General features: G+C 41.6%; 1 protein-coding gene across 1 annotated transcript in view; it reads left to right on the forward strand.

The window, feature by feature from the left end:
- Positions 1–16112, forward strand: part of LOC138667785 (C-type lectin domain family 2 member B-like) — a 39914-nt gene extending 23802 nt beyond the window's left edge. Inside the window, exons 3-6 of the mRNA XM_069755873.1 lie at positions 6037–6168; positions 7767–7924; positions 9820–9929; positions 15675–16112. Coding sequence (XP_069611974.1) covers positions 6037–6168; positions 7767–7924; positions 9820–9929; positions 15675–15786 — 512 coding nt within the window. The 3' untranslated portion in view covers positions 15787–16112. The remainder of the gene's footprint in view (positions 1–6036; positions 6169–7766; positions 7925–9819; positions 9930–15674) is intronic.
- The last annotated feature ends 3754 nt before the right edge of the window (positions 16113–19866 follow it).

Below are 19866 nucleotides of genomic sequence, written 5' to 3' on the forward strand. Positions count from 1 at the left end.
ACACACACACACACATACACACACACATTCAGCTTTATATATTAGATGTATCTATTTATATTTCATACAGAGCTAGATAGCAGAAAAGCTGATAATTCAATTGCCGGCTTTTGCTAAATAATTACCGAACCCGACAGGATATGAGACATGGTTTACATAAAGTAAAACATTGCATATCTGTTGTATTTTAAAATATCCCTCACAGTTATGTGTGTGTCAATGACATATATATATATATATATACTAGCTGAAGAGCCCGGCGTTGCCTGGGCATAGTAAATATCTGTGGTTAGTTATAGCACCTCACTTCTCTTATTTTCCCATCACGCCTCTCATTTTCCCAATCACATCTTTCATTTTCCCCCTCACATCTCTCATTTTCTCCCTCACATCTCTCATTTTCCCCCTCACTCCTCTCATTCCCCCCTAACACTTGTCATTTCAACCTCACATTTGTCATTTTCTGATCACTCCATTATTTTTCCTCACTCCTCTCATTTTGCACTCACACCTTTTCATTTTCACCTCACACCTCTCATTTTCACCTCATCACCTCAGTATATACATGTTTGTCATCTCCCTTATATATAGTATACATCTGTATGTCATCTCCTGTATATAGTATATACCTGTATGTCATCTCCCCTGTATATATTATATACCTGCTGTGTGTCATCTCCCCTATATATAGTATATACCTGAATGTCATCTCCTCCTGTATATAGTATATACCTGTGTGTCATCTCCCCTGTATATAGTATATATCTGTGTCATCTCCTCCTGTATATAGTATATACCTGCATGTCATCTTCTATATATAGCATATACATGTATGTCATCTCCTCCTGTATATAGTATATACAGTGGGGCAAAAAAGTATTTAGTCAGTCAGCAATAGTGCAAGTTCCACCACTTAAAAAGATGAGAGGCGTCTGTAATTTACATCATAGGTAGACCTCAACTATGGGAGACAAACTGAGAAAAAAAAATCCAGAAAATCACATTGTCTGTTTTTTTATCATTTTTTTTGCATATTATGGTGGAAAATAAGTATTTGGTCAGAAACAAAGAATCAAGATTTCTGGCTCTCACAGACCTGTAACTTCTTCTTTAAGAGTCTTCTCTTTCCTCCACTCATTACCTGTAGTAATGGCACCTGTTTAAACTTGTTATCAGTATAAAAAGACACCTGTGCACACCCTCAAACAGTCTGACTCCAAACTCCACTATGGTGAAGACCAAAGAGCTGTCAAAGGACACCAGAAACAAAATTGTAGCCCTGCACCAGGCTGGGAAGACTGAATCTGCAATAGCCAACCAGCTTGGAGTGAAGAAATCAACAGTGGGAGCAATAATTAGAAAATGGAAGACATACAAGACCACTGATAATCTCCCTCGATCTGGGGTCTACGCAAAATCCCACCCCGTGGGGTCAGAATGATCACAAGAACGGTGAGCAAAAATCCCAGAACCACGCGGGGGGACCTAGTGAATGAACTGCAGAGAGCTGGGACCAATGTAACAAGGCCTACCATAAGTAACACACTACGCCACCATGGACTCAGATCCTGCAGTGCCAGACGTGTCCCACTGCTTAAGCCAGTACATGTCCGGGCCCGTCTGAAGTTTGCTAGAGAGCATTTGGATGATCCAGAAGAGTTTTGGGAGAATGTCCTATGGTCTGATGAAACCAAACTGGAACTGTTTGGTAGAAACACAACTTGTCGTGTTTGGAGGAAAAAGAATACTGAGTTGCATCCATCAAACACCATACCTACTGTAAAGCATGGTGGTGGAAACATCATGCTTTGGGGCTGTTTCTCTGCAAAGGGGCCAGGACGACTGATCCGGGTACATGAAAGAATGAATGGGGCCATGTATCGTGAGATTTTGAGTGCAAACCTCCTTCCATCAGCAAGGGCATTGAAGATGAAACGTGGCTGGGTCTTTCAACATGACAATGATCCAAAGCACACCGCCAGGGCAACGAAGGAGTGGCTTCGTAAGAAGCATTTCAAGGTCCTGGAGTGGCCTAGCCAGTCTCCAGATCTCAACCCTATAGAAAACCTTTGGAGGGAGTTGAAAGTCCGTGTTGCCAAGCGAAAAGCCAAAAACATCACTGCTCTAGAGGAGATCTGCATGGAGGAATGGGCCAACATACCAACAACAGTGTGTGGCAACCTTGTGAAGACTTACAGAAAACGTTTGACCTCTGTCATTGCCAACAAAGGATATATTACAAAGTATTGAGATGAAATTTTGTTTCTGACCAAATACTTATTTTCCACCATAATATGCAAATAAAATGTTAAAAAAACAGACAATGTGATTTTCTGGATTTTTTTTTCTCAGTTTGTCTCCCAAAGTTGAGGTCTACCTATGATGTAAATTACAGACGCCTCTCATCTTTTTAAGTGGTGGAACTTGCACTATTGCTGACTGACTAAATACTTTTTTGCCCCACTGTACCTGTAGGTCATCTGCTCCTGTATATAGTATATACCTGTGTGTCATCGCCTCCTGTATATAGTATATACCTGTATGTCATCTCCTCCTGTATATATATGTACCTGTATGTCATCTCCTCCTCTATATAGTATATACCTGTGTCATCTCTCCTGTATATAGTATATATCTGTGTGTCATCTCCCCTGTATATAGTATATACCTGTGTGTCATCTCCTCCTGTATATAGTATATACCTGTAGGTCATCTCCTCCTGTATATAGTATATACCTGTAGGTCATCTGCTCCTGTATATAGTATATACCTGTAGGTCATCTCCTCCTGTATATAGTATATACCTGTGTGTCATCTCCTCCTGTATATAGTATGTACCTGTATGTCATCTCCTCCTCTATATAGTATATACCTGTGTGTCATCTCCCCTGTATATAGTATATACCTGTAGGTCATCTCCTCCTGTATATAGTATATACCTGTAGGTCATCTGCTCCTTTATATAGTATATACCTGTGTGTCATCTCCTCCTGTATATAGTATATACCTGTGTGTCATCTCCTCCTGTATATAGTATGTACCTGTATGTCATCTCCTCCTCTATATAGTATATACCTGTGTGTCATCTCTCCTGTATATAGTATATATCTGTGTGTCATCTCCTCCTGTATATAGTATATACCTGTGTGTCATCTCCTCCTGTATTAGACCTCGTTCACACGTTATTTGCTCAGTATTTTTACCTCAGTATTTGTAAGATAAATTGGCAGCCTGATAAATCCCCAGCCAACAGGAAGCCCTCCCCCTGGCAGTATATATTAGCTCACACATACACATAATAGACAGGTCATGTGACTGACAGCTGCCGTATTTCCTATATGGTACATTTGTTGTAGTTTGTCTGCTTATTAATCAGATTTTTATTTTTGAAGGATAAGACCAGACTTGTGTGTGTTTTAGGGCGAGTTTCGTTTGTCAAGTTGTGTGTGTTGAGTTGCGTGTGGCGACATGCATGTAGCGACTTTTGTGAGATGAGTTTTGTGTGGCAACATGCGTGTAGCAACTTTTTGTGTGTCGAGTTGCATGTGACAGGTTAGTGTAGCAACTTGTGTGCAGCAAGTTTTGCGCATGGCGAGTTTTGCGCGTGGCGAGTTTTGTGTGGTGCCTTTTGAGTATGTGCAAGTTTTGTGTGAGGCAAATTTTGCATGTGGCAATTTTTCCGCGTGTGCAAGTTTTGCGTGTGGCGAGTTTTCCATGAGGTGAGTTTTGCACTTGTGGCGAGTTTTGCAAGAGCCTAGTTTTTGCATGTGGCGAGTTCTGCACGTGGCGAGTTTTGAGCGGCGACTTTTGTGTTTTGACTTTTATGTGGCGAGGTTGGAGAATGTGTGGTGAAATGTGTGCTGAGGGTGATATGTGTTCAAGCACGTGGTAGTGTGTGGCACATTTTGTGTGTGTGTTCATATCCCCGTGTGTGGTGAGTATCCCATGTCGGGGCCCCACCTTAGCAACTGTACGGTATATACTCTTTGGCGCCATCGCTCTCACTCTTTACGTCCCCCTTGTTCACATCTGGCAGCTGTCAATTTGCCTCCAACACTTTTCCTTTAATTTTTTCCCATTATGTAGATAGGGGCAAAATTGTTTGGTGAATTGGAAAGCACGGGGTTAAAATTTCACCTCACAACATAGCCTATGACGCTCTCGGGGTCCAGACATGTGACTGTGCAAAATTTTGTTTCTGTAGCTGCGACGCCTCCAACACTTTTCCTTTCACTTTTTCCCCATTATGTAGATAGGGGCAAAATAGTTTGGTGAATTGGAAAGCGCGGGGTTAAAATTTCACCTCACAACATAGCCTATGACGCTCTCAGGGTCCGGACGTGTGACTGTGCAAAATTTTGTTTCTGTAGCTGCGACGCCTCCAACACTTTTCCTTTCACTTTTTCCCCATTATGTAGATAGGGGCAAAATAGTTTGGTGAATTGGAAAGCGCGGGGTTAAAATTTCACCTCACAACGTAGCCTATGACGCTCGCAGGGTCCAGACGTGTGACTGTGCAAAATTTTGTGGCTGTAGCTTCGACGCCTCCAACACTTTTCCTTTCACTTTTTTCCCCATTATGTAGATAGGGGCAAAATTGTTTGGTGAATTGGAAAGTGCGGGGTTAAAATTTAACCTCACAATATAGCCTATGACGCTCTCGGGGTCCAGACGTGCAAAATTTTGTGGCTGTAGCTGCGACGGTGCAGATGCCAATCCCGGACATACATACACACATACACACATACACACATTCAGCTTTATATATTAGATATATATATATATATATATATATATATATATATATATATATATATATAAATATATATATATATATATATATATGCCTATACAATGTGTAGACATTTATTTTATCCATTCTATTCTAACCTGTCAGTGTGATCTTGCTGTACACCGCACTGAATTGACGGCTTTTCTATAGAACACCGGTGTGTATTTCTCACAAGTCACACGTGTGGTCCATGTGTAATCCAAATTTTTCTCGCTCCCATAGACTTGCATTGGCGTATTTTTGGAGGAATACGCTGACAATCGCAGCATGCTGCGAATTTCTCAGCACGTAAAATACGGACGAGAAATATACGGCTGATGGGTGCTGCCTCATAGAGAAACATTGGTCCGAGTGCAATGCGTTGTTTTTGCGCCTCTCATACATCCATATTTCTCTCTAGTGTGACCCCGGCCTTTGTCAGAATTCTGCGGGAGTAGGAAAGATACAAATACCATTGCTCCATGAAGTGATTAGGTGGCAGTGGAACAGAAACCTGCAAAAGCAAGAAAGGTAGTGATGTTGCTTGTCAGGGGCTCTATAAGGGATGATTAGAAATAATGCAACATTGCAGTGTTGGAAGAGTAGAAAGAACACAAAATGGCCATAATATACCAGCATGAGGCAATGTGTGGTTCTACTATATTTTACTTTCCAATATTTAGGTCACTTTTTTTTTTTTTTAAGTTTTTATGCTCATTGGCAGTAGTGGTAACTGTTTACCTGTCAATTTAGCCATTCACTATAATCATGGCTGTCTTGGGACCCCATGATAATCCATAAAACCGTGTGATCTGGTTGATGGCCAGTGATAGCAGAGGATACCCTTGAGTAACGAGGTAGATGCTGTGGTTGCTATTGAGCATGGTTTCTAAGGTGTTAGAATTCAGTAGTAGGGCCAAGGTCTGATCTATGCAGTTATAGACAGGTGCCAGCAGTATAACACTACCAACACCTGCCATGCATGGAGCCCCTGTTCCACGTACATGTACGGTACATCACATATTGAGAAGGAGTTAAATATATTTTTATGCAAGATTTCTGTAGCTCTGCCATTAAAAATCATAACTATGTTGCTATCATAATGTACATAGAAATCAATCAGCACAGATTTTTGGGATCTAATTGAAAGTGTCCAAGGGTGGACATTCACTTTGTGGACTGCAAAATGCAGTATTCCCACACATTTGTTATGTCTTCAAATACACAACTTTCTCACATACTTTAACCTATTTTTTTTATCATAGTCCAAAAAAATCTATGTAACATCACTATTCAGAACACTGTTCAAAATTTCCGGAATGAAGAATTGCATTTTAATATCCCACAAAAATACCTAGATGCATATCTTGCAATCAAGGACCTATGTGCTGCAACAGGTAAGGGATATTTTTTGGAACTGAACTACAGCTCTGGCAAAAAATATGAGACCACTGCAAAATGTTCAGTTTGTCTTCTCTTTATAGGTATATTTTTGAGTAAAATGTAAATTGTTCTTTTAGTCTATAAACTTCTGACAACATGTCTCCGAATTTCCAAGCAATACATTTATTTATTTTTTTGACGAAGAAAAATGGTCAAAATAAAAAAACGCAGTGCTTTCAGACCTCAAATGCAAAAAAAAAACAAATTCATAATCATTTATGAACAACAATACTAATGTTTTATCTCAGGAAGAGTTCAGAAATCAATATTTTGTGGAATAACCATGATATTTAATCACAGCTTTCATGAGACATGGCATGCTTTCCACCAGTCTTTCACTCTGCTTCTGGTGCAAAAATTTAAGTAGTTCTTCTTTGTTTGATGGCTTGTGACTATCCATCATCCTCTCGATTACATTCCAGAGGTTTTCAATTGGGTTCAAGTCTGGCGATTGGGCTGCCCATGACTGGGTGTTGATGTGGTGGTCTCTTATATTTTTCCAGAGCTGTATATATCCAATATATTTTACATTTTGTTAACTTGATGCACAGGTTAGGGGTCAGTATAACTTGTATTTTATTCATTGAAGTTATTACTCATTGTGAACTTAGGAGGTGTTACTTAGTAACATAGTAACATAGTTATTAAGGTTGATGGAAGACTTTAAGTCCATCTAGTTCAACCCATATCCTAACCTAACATGCCCTAACATGTTGATCCAGAGGAAGGCAAAAAAAATCATGTGGCAAAGAGTAAGCTCCACATTGAGGAAAAAAATTCCTTCCCGACTCCACATACGGCAATCAGACTAGTTCCCTGGATCAACGCCCTATTGACTCACAGCTTTCCCTTTATCAGTACTAGTGATGAGCGGATATACTCGTTACTCGAGATTTCTCGAGCACGCTCGGGGGTCCTCCAAGTATTTTTTAGTGCTTGGAGTTTTAGTTTTTCTTGCCGCAGCTGAATGATTTACATCTGTTAGCCAGCATAAGTACATGTGGGGGTTGCCTGGTTGCTAGGCAAGAAAAACTAAAACTCCGAGCACTAAAAAATACTCGGAGGACCCCCGAGCATGCTCGAGAAATCTCGAGTAACGAGTATATTCGCTCTTCACTAATCAATACACATTCTGAGTTGATGTGCTGTTAGCTGTTAGTCCTCATCCACCTGATTGCTGGAATACTCTGAACATTTTTGGAGCTCCCAAAGAAATGACTATTGAGAACTGCACATTTGTGGGCATCTCTCCATTCCTCACATCAAATGATAGGGCCTCGCTTTAAGGGTATATGTGGGACTATTCTGTCGATGTGCCATAAATGTCCCAGATGGGACAACCACTGTAATTGCATTTCATAGGCCCAGTGCAATATTATAGAAGCTAAATACGGCACTTTTAGAAATCTATCTCTTTTCCGCTTATATTTGTTTATGTGGAATATGACATTTTTGTTCTTTTTTTGCAATTTATTCTATATGTAAAGTACTTTATTTCTTCCTAATGCATAGAGTCACAGATGGGTGATACGGCATGGTTTGTTTTTCTCAGCCACAGGCACAGTATGTGAGTTTTGTCCATTAAATTGGGATGCGTTCAATGGCAAATGTTACTTCTTTTCTGAAGACAGAAATAACTGGTCTATGGGCGATAGCGACTGTCAGCGGAGGAATGCAGATCTGATTTCCATTAAGGATGTGAAAGAAAAGGTATATTAAATATATAATGTTTAACTTGTGCTAATATATTGAACTGTTGAAATCAATGTCTAAATCTGGCCCTACACATGAGATCGCTATGAACAGCGTGATTATGCATCTTTTAGAGGAAAGCTGTCACCAGGTTCCACCATGGGCAGCATGAATCAGAGCATTGTTGCATGATTGCAGTTTTGCGTCGTCAATGATTGCATATAAGTGTATATTTTTTTAACTGAAACACTTTAGTTTTTCAGGGAAAATGTATGTTAAAGATCCAGTCGGGGAGCATGGCTGGAGACCAAACTAGTCTGGCTCTGCCCCTGGCCAGCTTCTCCCAGGGCTGCTCCAGGTGATTGACAGGTCTCTACCATAGAAAGAGACCTGTCAATTATCTCTAACAACGCTGGGCGAAGCCAACCGGAGGCAGAGCTGGACTAATCTGGTTATCAGCTATAGTATCTTTGAAGTATACTTTCTCTAAAATATTCAGGCAGGCTCCGATTCAGGTCAGAGGAAATATAAGAAGCTGCTGACAGGCTTATCTGGTGATTGTTAATCTCCTTTGGGCCTTATTTTTTATATCGTCCGGTCAAGATTTTTCAATGCAGCTCTATTTGCTTTAAAAGGCATTTTTCCAGGATAAATGCAGCATATGCTCATATATCTATAAAATAAAATGTCTTCTCTTCAGCCACTACTGTGGTCTTTGTTTACTAGCTGCATTGGTCACAACTACAGAGCACATAACAGCTACAGTCAATCATTGACCTTGTAATATCTGCAAGAGTGCTGTAGCTGATCAGAGGGGGTGCCCAGAGATGGACTCCCATTGATCTAATATTGATGGTGTATTTTAAGGATTCATTTTTTCAGGCTTGATAGCCCCTTCGGGCATGCATATGTTCTGTATATGGACAGTGGAGTAAGCCACTTTTAAATAGTACTGATGGCAGCCTTCTTCCTATGGGAACATAACGATTGGGTGTAGAGATGAGCGGCCCAGACAAAATTTGAACCCACGTGTTAACGTGGATTTTACTGGAAAATTGAATTAAAAAGAGGTTGTTCTCCACGAATTTAATGTCCTTTATTATGGTCTGGTGTCTTTCTTGACCCCAGAGCATAATAAATGTAGGATATAAAACATTAAAAAATCTTATGCTCATCTTACCGCTCACCTCGCTGGCTCCTATGCTCATCCTCATCATCTGTACAGTCGTCGATGCATCTTCTTATCACTGCTGCAAGTGCTTGGGATTTCAGCTCTCGTGGCGGCGATCAAAATATACTGTACAGTAAGGACAAAACAGGCGACGGTGACATGAGGAGAGGCTGGAGAGCTGAGCAGTAAGATGACTAAAAGTATTTTTTTATGTTTTAATACTTTTATGGCTTTTTATGGCTCAGCAAAATAGCATTCAGTGGACTCCATTTTACTGAATTAACGTTAAAGCAAATTACCAAATATCTGCATTTTGGCAAATTAAAGTTTTGTAAAATTGGAGTTGAATTAAATCCCACTTGAATATATTCCCTTATCTCTATTTGAATGTGGTGTAATCCATCTGTACAATTACTTACTCCCTTGAGAGTCAGGAGATCCCATATATATTAAAAGGTTACCCAATGCTGCTGAAATCAGTGGGTTAAATTGCCTTTTATGTGATATGTATGGCTAGCTTAAAGAGACAGAGCATGGTAACATACATGAACTCTATATGTCAGACATACTGGAGGGCATTCTCTGTGTATGCCCTGTAATATAGAGTATTCTAAATATATAAACCCTCCCTCGAGAACTGAGACCGGATGTGTTTGTATGGACTCAAAGTTTACAGTACATACCCAGTAAAGAATAATTATTAGTACAAAACTCCTTCTATTTTGCTGATTTGACTTCATAGGATTTCATTTTAAAACATGTTGCTGTGAGGAATGGACATTTCTGGATTGGACTTACCAAAAGTGGTTCAAATTGGTTTTGGAAGACAGGTGAAAAGTTTCATGGAAACCTGTAAGTTAATTTTATATAACTTTGCATGCTCACGGCTATTCATGATGCATTAGGTAGTTGCCCAGTCCTGCCAATACCAGCATTTTTGGCTGACTAAAGTCTTAGAGTATGTGTTTGGGGATCTTATTGCTATTGTTGACAGTGAAAATACTGGATCTCGAGATGGAAAATGCTCAAAATGATAATGTAATTAGAGATAATAGTAAAGTACAAGATTCAGAAAAACTATCAAATATGGTACAACATATTCCCATTTCACTGCTATACTTGGCTTAATAATGTTGTCACATGGTGCTAAGCATAATGTCATAAGTTGACTTGGACTGACCCACAGGAGAACAGGAGAATCCTCCGGTGTGCCCCTGTGCAAGAGTGGGACACCATCATCTTATATAAGCAGTACTTGGCACAATAAACTTGAATCACTATGTACAGACAGAGGTAACATCTTATTTGTTTAACAAACTACCCAGATCATTGTTGTATACTGTAAATTTGGGATTGAGGATAATGTCACATTTGCATGTAGCTGAAAGTTGGGGCCATGGAATTGGTTCACAGGTGGGCCCTTGGCACCCAAGTCTGACACTGGTTGACTATATAGCATTATTGAAATGTTAGTGCCATATAGTGCTGCTACAATATTGTACTGTACTGATGAAAGTGCAATACCAGGTCCGTAAAAGAACATCTGAATGTTCACGTGTTCAGCATTTGGTCAGTTTTTTGCTTTAGCATTTGTAAGCCAAAATCAGGAGTGGTTAAAAAATGCAAAAGTGGTGACGTGTTTCTATTAAACTTTTTCTCTGATTTTTCCTCTCTGGGGTTTTTTCTTACAAATATTTATGTAAATTACTGATCAAATACTGAAAGTGTGAATGTGGCCTAATACAGAAACTTCTCACACATTAGATATTTACTCAACTACAGTAGTTGTCATGTTAGAATGCAAGGAAAAAAAATGGTGTGTATCCTGTCTATATGCCAACATATGCACTAGCCCTCCTACATACTCATCCTCCGACAGAACGAGTGGTTGGGCACTGATGCACTCAGTCTTTTCCATTTTTAGGGCAGGGCCAGGTGGATAGGCCACGGAACCCTAGCTGGCGGACTCAGCAAACAGCAAAAGAGACTATAGCATGACTTGGGGCTATGGCTGCTTGGATGATTTGCAAGAGGGTGAGGTGGAAGAGCGATGACTGATATCATAAGGTGCCAACTAAATGCTTTCTGCAGGGGACTGGGTGGAAGAAAATGTGAAGGAACTGGAGGCACTTTCAGCCATCCAGTCTAACACAGCCTCCACATGTTCTGGCCTCACCATTCGTCCTGTGGTACTGGCGCCTACTAAATGACACAGAACATCCTGACACCTGTAATAACACCTGAGGAAGGTTTTGCAGTTGGACACATAACAGACGCAGACTGACCATGCCCTTTCCATACAGCAGCTACTCCATCACGACCAGCAGCACCACCAACACATCCATGTCCCCTATCTGGTGCTCTCTTTCATTTTTTTCTCCTTGAAAATATTCTTTGTTGATAACAGGTAGGATTCGGGCATTTTTCTCAAGGCTTTTATGCCACAGAGCAACAGGTTTTTATGTCACAGAGTCATTTTTTTTAAAAGAGTGCAAGCTTTTTATGGAACACAGAAATAGGATTTTTTTTGCCTCAGAATACAAGGTTTATATGGCACAGAACAACAGGATTTTATGCCACAGAGTACAAGCTTTTTATGTAATAGATTTTTTTTTTTTGCCACAGAGAACAAGCTTTTATGCAAAAGAGAAATAGGATTTTTTGCCACAGAGAATAAGCTTTTTATACAACAAAGTAATATGATTTTTTGCCACATGGAACAAGGTTTATATGGCACAGAGCAATAGGACTTTTTAGCTTTCAATACAAAGTTTTTATGCAACAGAGTAATAGGACTTTTTGCAACAGAGAACAGGGACAGGGTTTTTATGCAACATTGCATTAGCATTTTGTGCCAGAGAGTACAAGCTTTTTAAGCAATAGAGCAATAGGATTTTCTGCCAGAGAACAAGGTTTTTGTGCAAACAGAGCAATAGGATTTTTTGCCACAGGGAACAAGGTGTTTTTGCAACAGAGCAAAAGGATGTTTCGCCACAAAGAACAAGGTTTATATGGCACAGATCAATAGGTTTTTTTTGCTTCAGGGTACGGCACAGAGCAGTAAGTTTTATTGCAACAGAGAACAAACTTTTTATACAACAGAGCAACAGGATGTTTCCCAACAAAGAACAAGGTTTATATGGCACAGAACAATAGGATTTTTGCCTCAGAGTGCAAGGTTTATATGGTACAGAGCAGTAGGGTTTCTTTTGCCAGAGAACAAGGTTTTTATGCAATAAAGCAGGGCTGGGGAACCTCCGGCCCGCGGGCACGGTGACTTCTCATGCGGCCCGCGGGCAGGACCCCGAAGTCCCCAATGCTTGGGTGGCAGTCGTATCCTGGCGGCTGCTGGCCCTTTAACCCCCAATTGCACGGCATGCAGCGTTCATTATAGAACGCTGCCTGCCCTGCACATGAATGATGATGTCGTCTGGGTGGGGTTAGCACTGGGGTGGGCGGGGTTAGCGTCCAATGCTCTCCTATTCTCCTGTTCCGGAAGAGGAACTGCTGCTGAGTCCAGAGTGATCTCTATGCTGGCAGCTCCGTGCCAGCAGCTCTGTGCTTTTCTACTGGTGATATGTGCCCCCCTGTGATCTATATGTCCCCCCAGTTATGTGCCACCATGTGATCTTTTTGCCCCCTGAGATCTGTGCCACCCCAGCTATATCGCACCCTGTGACCTTTATGCATCCCAGCTTTGTGCCCCCATGTGATCTTTTTGCCCCCATGTGATCTGTGCCCCTCTGTAATCTCTGGACAAAAGCATGTGCCCCCGTGATTTCTGTGCTCCCCAACTATATGCTCCCTATGACCTTTCTGCCCTCCGGCTTTGTGCTCCCCTGTGATCTCTGTGCCTCCAAGCTATATGCCCCCTGTGATCTCTGCCCCCTCAGCTATATGCCCCCTTTGATTTCTGTGCCCTCCAGTTATATGCCTCCATGACCTCTGTGTCCTCCAGCTTTCTGCTCCCTGTGATCTGTGCCCTCCAGCTATGTGCTCCCCTGTGCCCCCAGCTATGTGCACCCATGTGATATCTATGGCTTCCAGCTTTGTACCCCTTGTGATCAATGTGCCCCCCTGTTATCCCTGTGCCCCTGTGCTATGTACCCCCTGTGATATTTGTGCTCCCATGTGAACACTGCTCCCCCTGTGATCTCTGTCCCCTCCAGCTATGTGCGGGGCTTATTCTGTACATATGGAGGCTGTGTGGGGCTCATGCTGTACATGGGGAGGCTGTGTGGGGCTCATGCTGTACATGGGGAGGCTGTGTGGGGCTCATGCTGTACATAGGGAGGCTGTGTGGGGCTAATTCTGTACATGGGGAGGCTGTGTGGGGCTCATGCCATATATAGGGAGGCTGTGTGGGTCTCATGCCGTATATAGGGAGGCTGTGTGGGGCTCATGCCATATATAGGGAGGCTGTGTGGGGCTCATGCCATATATAGGGAGGCTGTGTGGGGCTCATGCCATATAGAGAGAGGCTGTGTGGGGCTCATTCCGTACGTAGAAAGGCTGTGTGGGGCTCATGCTGTATATATGGAGGCTGTGTGGGGCTCATGCCGTATATAGGAAGGCTGTGTGGGGCTCATGCCGTATATAGGGAGGCTGTGTGGGGCTCATGACACATATGTAGTAGGTTGTGTGAGGCTCATGCTGTATATAAGGGGCTGTGGGAGAATTCAAAGATATATAGGGGTGTCAGCATACTTAATTATGCTCAATATTAAGTGATACAATTAATATTAATAAATTAATATAGAGTAGAATTAATTTCAAGCTATTAGTTCGGCCCTCCACAACAGTCATGGTCTCTCATGTGGGTCCTCTGGAAAATTAATTGCCCACCCCTGTTTTAGAGCATACAAGGTCAACTTAATAAAGATTTTAAGGGTTAATATTAAAATATACAGTGCTTACAATGAATCTACTGTATAATTGTCTAAGGGTCACTTCCGTCTGTCTGTCTGTCCTTCTGTCACGGTTATTCATTCGCTGATTGGTCTTGGCAGCTGCCTGTCATGGCTTCCGCGACCAATCAGCGACGGCCACAGTCCGATTAGTCCCTCCCCTACTCCCCTGCACTCACTGCCCGGCGCCCGCTCCGTAATCCCCTCCACTCACCGCTCACACAGGGTTAATGGCAGCGGTAACGGCCCGCGGTGTAATGCACTCCGTTATTAACCCTGTGTGTCCCCAGGGCTGGTGTGCGACAAGGACCTGGCGTGACGTCACAGTCATGTGACAGCGACGTCATCATAGGTCCTGCTCACACCAGCCCTGGGACCGGAATCTGCCGCTTGCAATGGAGCGGTCCCGGGAGCATGGCGAGGAGCAGGAAAGGCGGCGGATGGTGAGTATAGCAGGATTTCAACAGCCCTTCGGAAGGTGAGTATATGTTTATTTTTTTTTAAGTCTCTATACTACGTGGCTCTGTGCTTGGCAATATACTACGTGGCTGGGCAATATACTAAGTGACTGGGCAATATACTATGTGGCTGGACAATATACTCTGTCGCTGGGCAATATACTATGTGGCTGGACAATATACTCTGTCGCTGGGCAATATACTACGTGGCTGGGCAATATACTACGTGGCTGGGCAATATACTAGGTCACTGGGTAATATACTATGTGGCTGGACAATATACTACGTGGCTGGGCAATATGCTACGTGGCTGGTCAATATACCGTACTATGTGGCTCTGCTATATACTATGTGGCAGGGCAATATACTATGTGGCTGGGCAATATACTACATCACTGGGCAATATACTACGTAGCTGGGCAATATACTACGTGGCTTGGCAATATACTACGTGGCTGGGCAATATACTATGTGACTGGGCAATATACTACGTCGCTGGGCAATATACTACGCGGCTGGGCAATATACTACGTGACTGGGCAATATACTACGTCGCTGGGCAATATACTACGCGGCTGGGCAATATACTACGTGGACATGCATATTCTAGAATACCCGATGCGTTAGAATCGGGCCACCATCTAGTATATATATAAAAAGGTAAAAATAAAACAACACACAAATATACAAAACTGTTATAAAATCAAAAGGGAGAAACAACTGAAATATCTAAACATTTCCGTCTACAGTTATCGTCTGTTTTCCTGAGGGACAGAGAAGTGAATCATGGAGTACATCAGCCTTACAGTCTGCTCTCACTTGTGAACACCTTCTCTTTGTGTCATCCAGCTTTCATAGCCCTGATCATAGGCTCATATTTCCAGGATGATCAGGATTGGCTTATTCAAACATTGCTATTTGTGAATGGATGGTGACCTAAGCTGTAGCATTTCAAATATCCTGTATCTTCCACCCATCCCTTCCTCTCTATATACAGTCCGTGGGAAATAGTCCTTCTAGTTACAACTGTCTGTGTGAAGCTGCCATGTTCTGACACCTCTAAATGCTCCCAGGAGATTCCCCCCTGTGGATGAGATCTTGCTATAAGAGCAGGCAGATGCTGTGTCCTTTGTATAAAAACAATATATGGATGTAGCCTTAATCATTTGTTAAACTGAGATTAGTCTACCTTACAATTATATATTTCCTTCACATTGTTGTTTTATCAGCAGGTCTGCTACATCAGAGGAGCATCAGTGTGCCACCTACGGAAAGGACTTATCAGCAGAAAGCTGCTTCAACCCAAACAAATGGATATGTAAAAAAAACATGTCCCAATTTTGAACACATCAAGAAAATAAAGACATTTCAACATGTATTTTAAGTGCTCATTCACACGTTGGTATTTTTGATCAGTATTTCATCAGTATTTTTACACCAAAACCAGGAATGTCTCCAAAACAGAGAACAGGTGTCAAATCAATCTTTCAATTATAGGTTTTCTCTGTATGGTCCACTCCTCAGTTTGTCATACAAACAGTGCTACAAAATACTGACCAAATAATGACGCCTTAATAAGCCAATGCTGATGCAAAAATTGTGTTTTTATAGATTACAACCATCAATGAGAATGTTATGCTTTTTGTAACTAATTAAAAGTATTTAATGAATTACAGGTTTGTTAATTACTTTTTGTATATTTGAGGGGATGCCCTATTACTATTGCAGCTATGTTTACACAAATCCATAAGTACAAGGCTCAGTAAAAACTTAGGCTGTGTGCACACGATGCAGATTTGGTGCAGAAAAATCTGCTGCAGTTCTGCACTCAGAATCTGCAGGTGCGTTTTTTATGCGTTTTTGATGCGTTTTTGATGCGTTTTTTGAGCACAAATCTGCACAAAAAATGCATAAAAAACGCATCAAAAACGCATAAAAAAAGCATCAAAAACGCATAAAAAACGCATCAAAAACGCACCTGCAGATTTCTATTATGGAGGGGTGCAGAAACGCTGCAGAACTGCACAAAAGAAGTGACAGGCACTTCTTTGAAATCTGCAGCGTTTCTGCGCAGATTTTTCTGCACCATGTGCACAGCTTTTTTTTTTTTCACATTGATTTACATTGTACTGTGATCACAGTGCAGTTCTGCAGCGTTTCTGCTGCAGAAAAATCTGCTGCAGTTCTGCACTAAATCTGCATCGTGTGCACATACCCTTTAGGAGTGATCTGATAAATATTTTCATGTTTGCCAGACCAAGATTAGGGTAAACAGAGGCTCACTGTATTTTAACCCCTTAGTGACAGAGCCAATTTGGTACTTAATGACCGAGCCAATTTTTACAATTCTGACCACTGTCACTTTATGAGGTTATAACGCTTCAACGGATCCCGCTGTTTCTGAGATTGTTTTTTCGTGACATATTGTACTTCATGTTAGTTGTAACAATTCTTCGATATTACTTGCGATTATTTATGAAAAAAACGGAAATATGGCGAAAATTTTTAAAATTTTGCAATTTTCAAACTTTGTATTTTTATGCCCTTAAATAAGAGAGATATGTCACGAAAAATAGTTAATAAATCACATTTCCCACATGTCTACTTTACATCAGCACAATTTTGGAAACAAAATTTTTTTTTGTTAGGGAGTTATAAGGGTTAAAAGTTGACCAGCAATTTCTCATCTTTACAACACCATTTTTTTTTAGGGACCACATCACATTTGAAGTCATTTTGAGGGGTCTATATGATAGAAAATAACGAAGTGTGACACCATTCTAAAAACTACACCCCTCAAGGTTCTCAAAACCACATTCAAGAAGTTTATGAACCCTTTAGATGCTTCACAGGAACTGAAACAATGTGGAAGGAAAAAATGAACATTTCACTTTTTTTTGCAAACATCTTAATTCAGAACCATTTTTTTTATTTTCACATGTGTAAAAACAGAAATGTAACCATAAATTTTGTTATGCAATTTCTCCTGAATACGCCAATACCCCATATGTGGGGGTAAACCACTTTTTGGGCGCACCGCAGAACTTGGAAGTGAAGGAGCGCCGTTTGACTTTTTCAATGCAGAATTGGCTGGAATTGAGATTGGACGCCATGTCGCGTTTGGAGAGCCCATGATATACCTAAACAGTGGAACCCCCCCACAAGTGACACCATTTTGGAAACTAGACCCCTTAAGGAACTTATCTAGATGTGTGGTGAGCACTTTGAACCCCCAAGTGCTTCACGGAAGTTAATAACGTAGAGCCGTGAAAATAAAAAATCGCTTTTGTTTACACAAAAATGATCTTTTCGCCCACAAATTCTTATTTTCACAAGGGTAACAGGAGAAATTAGACCACAAAAGTTGTTGTGCGATTTCTCCTGAATACGTCGATACCCCATATGTGAGGGTAAACCACTGTTTGGGCGCACCGCAGAGCTTGGAAGGGAAGGAGTGCCGTTTTACTTTTTCAATGTAGAATTGTCTGGAATTGAGATCGGACGCCATGTTGCATTTGGAGAGCCCTTGATGTGCCTAAACAGTGGAAACCCCCCACAAGTGACACCATTTTGGAAACTAGACCCCTTAAGGAACTTATCTAGATGTGTGGTGAGCACTTTGAACCCCCATGTGTTTCACAGACGTTTATAACGTAGAGCCGTGAAAAAAAAAAATCGCATTTTTTCTACAAAAATGATATTTTTGCCCCCAAATTTTTATTTTCACAAGGGTAACAGGAGAAATTAGACCACAAAAGTTGTTGTGCGATTTCTCCTGAGTATGTCGATACCCAATATGTGGGGGTAAACCACTGTTTGGGCGCACCGCAGAGCTTGGAAGAGAAGGAGTGCCGTTTTACTTTTTCAATGTAGAATTGTCTGGAATTGAGATCGGACGCCATGTTGCGTTTGGAGAGCCCCTGATGTGCCTAAACAGTGGAAACCCCCCACAAGTGACACCATTTTGGAAACTAGACCCCTTAAGGAACTTTTCTAGATGTGTGGTGAGAACTTTGAATGCCCAAGTGCTTCACAGAACTTTAGAATGCAGAGTCGTGAAAATAAAAAATAATTTTTTTTCCACAAAAAAGATTTTTAGCCACCAAGTTTTTATTTTCACAAGGGTAACAAGAGAAATTGGACCTCAAAAGTTGTTGTCCAATTTGTCCTGTGCATGCTGGTACCCCATATGTGGGGGTAAACCACTGTTTGGGCGCACCGCAGAGCTCGGAAGGAAGGAGCGCCGTTTTGGAATGCGGACTTTGATAGAATGGTCTGCGGGCGTTATGTTGCGTTTGCAGAGCCCCTGATGTACCTAACCAGTAGAAACCCTCCACAAGTGACCCCATTTTGGAAACTAGACCCCCCAAGGAACTTATCTAGGTGTGTGGTGAGAACGTTGAATGCCCAAGTGCTTCACAGAAGTTTAGAATGCAGAGTCGTGAAAATAAAAAATATTTTTTTTTCCACAAAAAAAGATATTGTAGCCCCCAAGTTTTTATTTTCACAAGGGTAACAGGAGAAATTGGACTGCAATAGTTGTTGTCCAATTTATCCTGAGTATGCTGATGTGCCATATGTGGGGGTAAACCACTGTTTGGGTGCACGGCAGAGCTCGGAAGGGAAGGAGCGCCGTTTTGGAATGCAGACTTAGATAGAATGGCCTGTGGGCGTTATGTTGCATTTGCAGAGCCCCTGATGTACCTAAACAGTAGTAACCCCCCACAAGTGACCCCGTTTTGGAAACTAGACCCCCCAAGGAACTTATATAGATGTGTGGTGAGAACTTTGAATGCCCAAGTGCTTCACAGAAGTTTATAATGCAGAGTCATAAAAACAAAAAATATTTTTTTTTCCACAAAAAAGATTTTGTAGCCCCCAAGTTTTTATTTTCACAAGGGTAACAGGAGAAATTGGACCCCAGAAGTTGTTGTCCAATTTATCCCGAGTACACTGATGCCCTATATGTGGGGGTAACCCACTGTTTGGGCGCACAGCAGAGCTCAGAAGGGAGGGAGCACCATTTGACTTTTTGAGCGCAAAATTGGCTGTCGTGTTTGGAGACCCCCTGATGTACCTAAACAGTGGAAACCCCCCAATTCTAGCGCCAACCCTAACCCCAACACACCCCTAACCCTAATCCCAACCTGATCCATAATCCTAATCACTAACCCTAACGATAATCACAACCCTTACCCCAAAACAACCCTAATGTCAACCCTAACCATAACCCTAATCAAAACCCTAAATCCAACACACCCCTAATCCTAATCTCAACCCTAACCTCAAACCTAACCCTAATCCCAATACACCCCCAATCACAACCCTAACCTTAACCCTAATCCCAAACCTAACCCTAATCCCAAGCGTAACCTTAATGCCAACCCTAACCCTAATACTAACCCTAATCCAAACCCTAACCCT

Source organism: Ranitomeya imitator, chromosome 2 (genome assembly GCF_032444005.1).
Source record: "Ranitomeya imitator isolate aRanImi1 chromosome 2, aRanImi1.pri, whole genome shotgun sequence".
NCBI lineage: Eukaryota > Metazoa > Chordata > Amphibia > Anura > Dendrobatidae > Ranitomeya > Ranitomeya imitator.